General features: G+C 39.0%; 1 protein-coding gene across 1 annotated transcript in view; it reads right to left on the bottom strand.

Moving 5' to 3' along the window:
• LOC590893 (dimethylaniline monooxygenase [N-oxide-forming] 5) overlaps nucleotides 1-414 on the bottom strand; it is a 13,096-nt gene extending 12,682 nt beyond the window's left edge. The window contains exon 1 of the mRNA XM_030986398.1: nucleotides 297-414. Coding sequence (XP_030842258.1) covers nucleotides 297-411 — 115 coding nt within the window. The 5' untranslated portion in view covers nucleotides 412-414. The remainder of the gene's footprint in view (nucleotides 1-296) is intronic.
• Nucleotides 415-7,073: the final 6,659 nt, after the last annotated feature.

Genomic DNA, 7,073 nt, shown 5'->3' with positions numbered 1-7,073 from the left:
TTTTTGGATGGTAATTGATATATGGGGTAATTTTCCAGGGGGGGGGGGGGTTATTGTCCGCTGGTAATTGGATGGGGGGGGGGGGGGGGGTGATTGTCCCTGTTCGTTCGGATGCGTAATACAAGCGTACGTACAAGACCTTTTCCAGTAGTAGAGACGAAGACAAGTATGAAGTCAAAGAGTTAATATTGCTCATTGATAATTAGGTTCACATCGATCCACAATCTAGCTACGTGTAACTGTATAATGAATTCTACAAGCATTCATGCATAGTCCAAAAATAAATTAAACTTTACCTAGTTCTCTTGCCTTATCGAAGCATACTGGCTGTAGTCCTTCCTCCAGACAGGTTTTGATCGCAGCAAGACCGGAGACCCCAGCTCCTAGCACAGCTACCCTCCTTATGTCCATGGTTTCTGTGCGGCGTCTGTAACACACACTTTCACATTGAAACATGTAACAATGATACCAGTACTCTTCTTATTCTCGCTGTGCTTATTTCCTCATGATCCTTTCCTGTGTGTATTCTCGCAGTGTACGTATAGTACTTGTACTATATGCCTGTATTCTCGCAATATAACGTACGTACCAGTGTGATTATATACGTGTATTCCTGCATTATAAGTACTGATGATCATATTACTTGATTGGTTCACGTCATAACCTTGGCAGCCTTTAGGATCACAAGATTAAAAGGCTAAGTGCCATTGGAACAAACGTTTCAAAGTGAAACTGAAAGTTTTGTCACGTAGTCGACGTATAGGGTACCTAATCTACGTTGTACAAATCGTTCAGATACGACTTGAACTTTGTGTATTCGGTTTGTTTGAGCTCGATATAGACCCTATGTGGTCCACCGAGGTTGCATATTGTTCAGAATTACTGGTGCTTGCCATGAATTTTTGCTCGATTTCTATACACTTTTTTGGACAAAATATAGAGATTTTGAGGTCCCTTAAAAGAAACTCTCTGGAATAGATTGCAAATGCGTTTAGGAGCTACATGCATTTGTAGCCAGTTGGGAGCTACCTCGGGTCGCATGGGCAACATTGCTAGCAGCTAGCGCTCAATCCCGCTTCCTCGCAGAAGTCGTTTTCGCCCTCTATATCAACACAATTCAACAAAAGGGCTGAGCCCAAAGAAGAAGAAGGAGTTTGAAAGTCATGTCGGGCATTTATGGATTAGAGTCTTGCCAAAAGACGTTAGTGCAGGACTGAGATTGGAACCTTCAACCCTAGGATTGAAAATCAAGGGAATGAACTACTATACACCACAACACCGCAACCGTTTTTGCATGGGGAATATGAAAATTCAATAGTCAACGGGTAAAAGAAATACGGATAGTTTCAGACAAGAGAGATTATATTTTAACCCTAAAAAGGCCGGGCTATTTAGGTCTTAGTACGACGAAGCGGCCGATCGCCGTGAAAATTTGCACGCATGTCAAGTGAAGTGTATAGAATATTATGATTATTTCAATTTTTTGAAAAATTCACTCATTTGCATATTTATGGTAATTTATGCAAATAAAGTCATACAAATCACAATTTTACCCATAAATCATATATTATTCATATTTAAGCATTCGTTTTCACTACATATATTCATTTGACCATTCTAAATAATAATACGACAAAAAAATTGGAAGAGCCAGCTTATTTTTATGTTATCCCTTATTTTTATAATTTCTTATGTATTTCATTGTTTTTTTTAACTTATTTATTTCATTGTTTTGTTGTTTTATTTCATTTCTTACTACAATTCAACTATTTTGACTCCCAAAACAACCACCTAAACTTTAAACAAGACCCCATAACCCATGTTTGATCTGTTTCAGGGAAAAATGACTTTCCCATATGTTTTGTACACAAATCATGAAAATGAGCGACTTTCGGGCTGACATGCAAAGACAAAAGGTCACGTAACCGTACGTCCGATTTTCAAAAAAAATTCTTTTAAAAGTTGCGCAAGACTCTAAAGAAAAAAGTCAGCGAGCGGCGGGAGCCATCCATATGCGTTCCCGAGCAATCAGAAAAATCGTGGAGGGGGGGGGGGGCATGATGCCCCCGGCCTTATTAGGGTTAACAGGAACAATGTATTTGCCTCTTGTATTAAAAAAAAAAAAAAATTTTTGTTGTGTTTTTTGTTTATGATGTTTTTTAAAAATGCATTTCGTATTTCTCTTGATGTAAACGCACTACCTCTTCGAATAAGTTAATAAATCTTTACTTGTTCCAATTGGTCATCTAGATGTTCCAAACACTTTAGCTGAGATTTTCGTCCCAGCTAAATGTAATTTATCCTCTCGCAAAAATGATGTTTAATAGTCACGAGCTTCTGAATTTCACGAATATATAGGCTTTTACGTAATACGTCACTGAAATATTTGCTTATTTCAATAAGCAACACACAGGCGCCCCCCCCCCCCCCACTCAGGGGTCGGAATGACCGCATGCGTGTTGCCAAAATGTCCGGTAAAGGGGTACTTTCGTGTGACAAAGTCCGGCCCCAGAATTGTAAAAAAAGGGGTGTATTTGACTTTTCACCGGAGATTTCTTTAAAAAGGGGGTGTTTTTTCGTTTTTTCTCTCATCTCTTTGCACTCCTGATAAATTATTTCGAATTTAAGGGGGGTATATTGAGCATTTTTTTCCGATTCAGGGGGGTCTCCAAGGCAGGAAAAGCCCGCGAAAAGCCCGCGAAAGGGGGGTTCGGAAATGTTGGCAGTCCTCAGATAGGGGGGTGCTTTCAAAAAGAGGGAACGAGCATATGCGTACCCTAAATAACACTGAGTGGGGGGGGGGGGCGGGCACACAGGAGCACTAAGGATATGGAATCATCTGACACGCTAAACAGTCAATACAACAGGAATAACCAACTTCAAGGAGGCTGCTTTACCCTCCATCAGAATGATGCAGCCCCCTGTTGGTTCCCACATCATATAAGCTTACTAGCTTGGTTTTTACTTGCACTGGCATATTTTACTGTAAATTAACGAGTGCTTTGTCCACACACCATTCCTGCAATTCATGACACTCCTTGTAGTTACTCGCCTCACCTACCATCCCAGTATAGCTTCCTGAGTGAGCTGCCAAAGGGATTACCCAACCAAAGACCAAGTACAGGCAAAGTGGAACTGTGAATTAATCTTACATAGACATTACTTTAATGTATGAAATCATCAAGTTGATGAACACGTAAATTATAAAGTTGATTTTGTGTCGGGAAAGTTTATTCTAAAAGACACATAACCCTCTCTCTTCTATTTTCTTACCATTGATTATAAGCTGTCATTGTAAAGCCGATGTTTGAAACAGTAGTCTGCCATTTGTATGCATAAATATTGAAGAATATTCTAGAGCCTAGAGCCGACATTAGCCGGTTTTACTGCGATTATTGGATTAGGCCAATACTTGAATTCCTTCGTATAAGTGCCTTCTTCGAAAGGTCAGAATTTGAAATAGGTCACGTGGTGTACAGGTTCAATCCAAATTGGTTCAATCCAAACTAGGACACAATTATGTGTAAAGTAACTTCTTCACTTTCTCTTTATATTTGAATTTCCCTGAGGAAAAAAACTATTCTGCCTTCTGAAAATTCGGACGACAAACATTATTTGTATCTGATCCATCGGCAATAATGCAACTTTGATTTTTAATCTGACCTTTCTTGATGATTAGCATCATAAATATGTGAACTTTGGCATGTACACTAACAAATCTGGCATAAGTCACTATAGATTGTATTATTTTATCATCCTTTGCATTTTATTTTTTTTTTTCATGAATTGTTGATTTACGTATATTAGGCCTAACAAATATATAATAGAAGTTTCATGAATATCAACAAACTATATGCCAAAAGTCAATTCTAAATTCATGGCTTGAAATCCATTTTGTAACTCTTTGCCTCTGTCCATCCCCCCTCTCTCTCTCTCCCTCTCTCTATCACTCCCTCTCCCCCTCTCTCTTCCTCTCTCCTTGTCAATCTCTATCTGTAAAGTTTGACCGTCTTACTTCATGGAATTTAATTCATACTTTTATTATGCATTTAAATCAATCTGTTGACAGTTATGGTAATTTAACTACTTTTGTAATTCATTTCCCCCAGTAAAAAATACAGATATTGATAATATATCTAGAATAATTGGATTAATTGCTTCAAGGATTTATGCAATATGGGATGTATATTAATCTTTATACAATATACATATATTTGTGGATCTGCCTGTGCCTTGTTCTTTCTCTATCTCTCTATTTCCCTTTTTAGGCATTAAGCCTACATATACTTTAAAAAACCTTATGTAAAAAAAAGGCACCGAGTCATGCATGTACCGGTACTTTTCTTCTCTTTTATCAATCACAATGACTTTTATTATTGTTACGTCCTTCACCATTACAACCACTTCGATCAAATGTTAGTTTTATTTATGGGAACCTACAATCTACAAGCTGAGCTTTTTAACAGGTTCCTCACAATTCACCCTGTATAACCTTCTATGCAATACAATTAATTTCGACGTCTTTTCAAAGAATTATTTATACGTATAATGTGACACTTTTAGTATATTTCATATCTAATTTTGTCAATTATGTGAATTCTTTTTTGTGAAATGTGAAACAAATAAAATTGAAACTTGAACCTGAAGTATGGTATAAGTAGTATAATATTTGACACAACACTGTTGATTTGTTTTCAATGTACACTCGTAGAAATCATCAATAATTTATATTAAAAGTCTACACTGCCGCATCATGGTAACCGCGACCCCTTTTTTCTGGGTCAATTCATTTTATTTGTTAGCTCTGCTTCAGATAAATCACAGGCTCAGAACAAAAGAGGATGATTGAAAGAGCACGTGTACTGCACGTATGTTATATACGCTGTCGCTCATAACGTTGGAATATTTTTTTTTTACCCCAATTTATGGAATTATTTTGACAATGATTTATTCCTAATAGATCTAGATAATAGTATACATCCTCAGATTTTGTTGAATAATAATTTGCCAGTGTTTGTTTTGCGTGACTGCTAAAGCATGTGTATGCGAATATGCTTATCAACTAGGGGACCTACGCCCTTAATAAATGACAGTAATAAGGATTAATGTCCCACAAAGGGCACTAATATAGCACATCGACACGGTTTTGATCCTGGGGCCTCACAGTTACGAGGCCATTGCTTTGCCACTGAACCATGACTGTACGCAGCGGGGGCTAGGGTATAGGGGGCAGTTTCCACAAATAAAAAACACACAAAGAAATTGAAATAAATTATCAATAATTCATTGCATTTACCCCGGTCCCCAACATACAAAAATCCTCTGTACAGCCATGCATTATGGCTCGAGGCATGGGCACACAGAAGAATAAAATCTGAGGATGTATATTATTATCTAGATCTATTAGGAATAAATCATTGTCAAAATAATTCCATAAATTGGGGTAAAAATAAAATATTCCAGCGTTATGAGCGACAGTGTATATATTTTTGTCTTTCTTTCATTCAATGATAACGGCGATTCGGCCACCCTTCGCTTCGATATCTATCCATCGACCCATCGGTCGATCGTAGAGTAAGACATGAGTGTAAGATGACGAAAACGGTTGCCTGCGCAATATAAGATTCTATAAATGGAGGCCTTCTACAAAAATGTCACGATCGGCACGGATTGGGGATCAAGCTTCATTAAATGTAGCAAACAATATCAGAACGTGATGGCCATGGTTCATAACATGCTGATGTAGACATGGGATGATGGGGATAGGTTGAGAGGGGGTGGGATGGGGGTTATGAGGATGATGGAAGAGAGAAACAGAGAAAGAGAGAGAGAGAGAGGGGGGGGGGGGGGGGAGGGGGAGAGTGCCCTAGAAGGAAATAAAATAAAGCTGACGACATGTGCAGCTAGCTAACGACGGATGTCGGCTGACCATGTCCAATTTTTGGTTACTACACCACCATCCAACTATCTCCCCTGAAACTCCCTCGATACTCGTCAGCTACGACCCGCCCTACACGGCATATTCATAATGACCCAATTTCCTTTCTTTTAAAAACTACCCGTCTGACCAATGAGGCTCCTTCCCACAAACTCCCAGGTTGGTGGCTATAAAATGAGACGCCCAAACCCCGCCCCACCCACCCCTCCCCGCCCACCCCCTCAACTTTGTATTGTCATTGCGGAGCTTGAGATTACGGAGAGAGAGAGAGAGAGAGAGAGAGAGAGAGAGAGAGAGAGAGTAGGAGATGTGAGAGAAATAAGAGAGAGAGAGAGAGAGAGATGGGAGAGAAATAAGAGAGAGAGAGAGAGAGAGAGATGCGAGAGAAATAAGAGAGAAACAGAGAGAGAGACACATAGAGAGAGACCAGAGAGACAGAGAGATAGACAGAGGAAGAGAGGAAGAGAGAGAGAGAGAGAGAAGAAGAGAGAGATAAGAGAGAGTGCGGGGGGGGGGGGGGAGGAAAGAAGGGAGAGAGATAATTAAACGGGAAGCACTTTTTCGCTCGTTCCCGATAATTTATATGCAATGAGAAAATCCCGCCCTCTAACGGTATTACCTTGGGTTCAAAGTAAGTTCATATCAGTGTGAGATCGAATCCAATATGAAGCATATTTTGATGGAAGGTTTACTTGTTCATCACAACTTGTAGGTAAAGCAATCCTAAAGAAATCGAACGTCTTTTTAAGTAGGTTATTTTGGGATGTGTATGTCAATATTATTTAGGTAGACTTTCACCTAGGATATATTGTAAATCCTTTGTGCCGACAGTGGCCGAAATAATGCACAATTTTTTCGAACGCAAAAAACACTACATTTGTGACGTATATAGCTCTTACGTCGGAAGGGATTCAGAAAGGAAACAAAATATGGACCAAAGGTAAACAAATATAAAATTACCTATCGATTAAACTTCTATACAGCAGACCCACGTCCATGAACTATCGCAACGTTTTAGCTGATGTTGAAGAGAGGGTTCTTCAATAGCCGTATACTCATTCAAGTGATTTCTACATGACATGACGGTATATCGTTTTTTCTGACCTTTTACCACTTTCGGACAATGAAACGAAAT

This window comes from Strongylocentrotus purpuratus, unplaced genomic scaffold, assembly GCF_000002235.5.
Source record: "Strongylocentrotus purpuratus isolate Spur 01 unplaced genomic scaffold, Spur_5.0 spur5_scaffold_15, whole genome shotgun sequence".
Classification (NCBI taxonomy): domain Eukaryota; kingdom Metazoa; phylum Echinodermata; class Echinoidea; order Camarodonta; family Strongylocentrotidae; genus Strongylocentrotus; species Strongylocentrotus purpuratus.
Note: the sequence above shows the minus strand (reverse complement) of the source record. Positions and strands in the feature narration are given on the sequence as shown.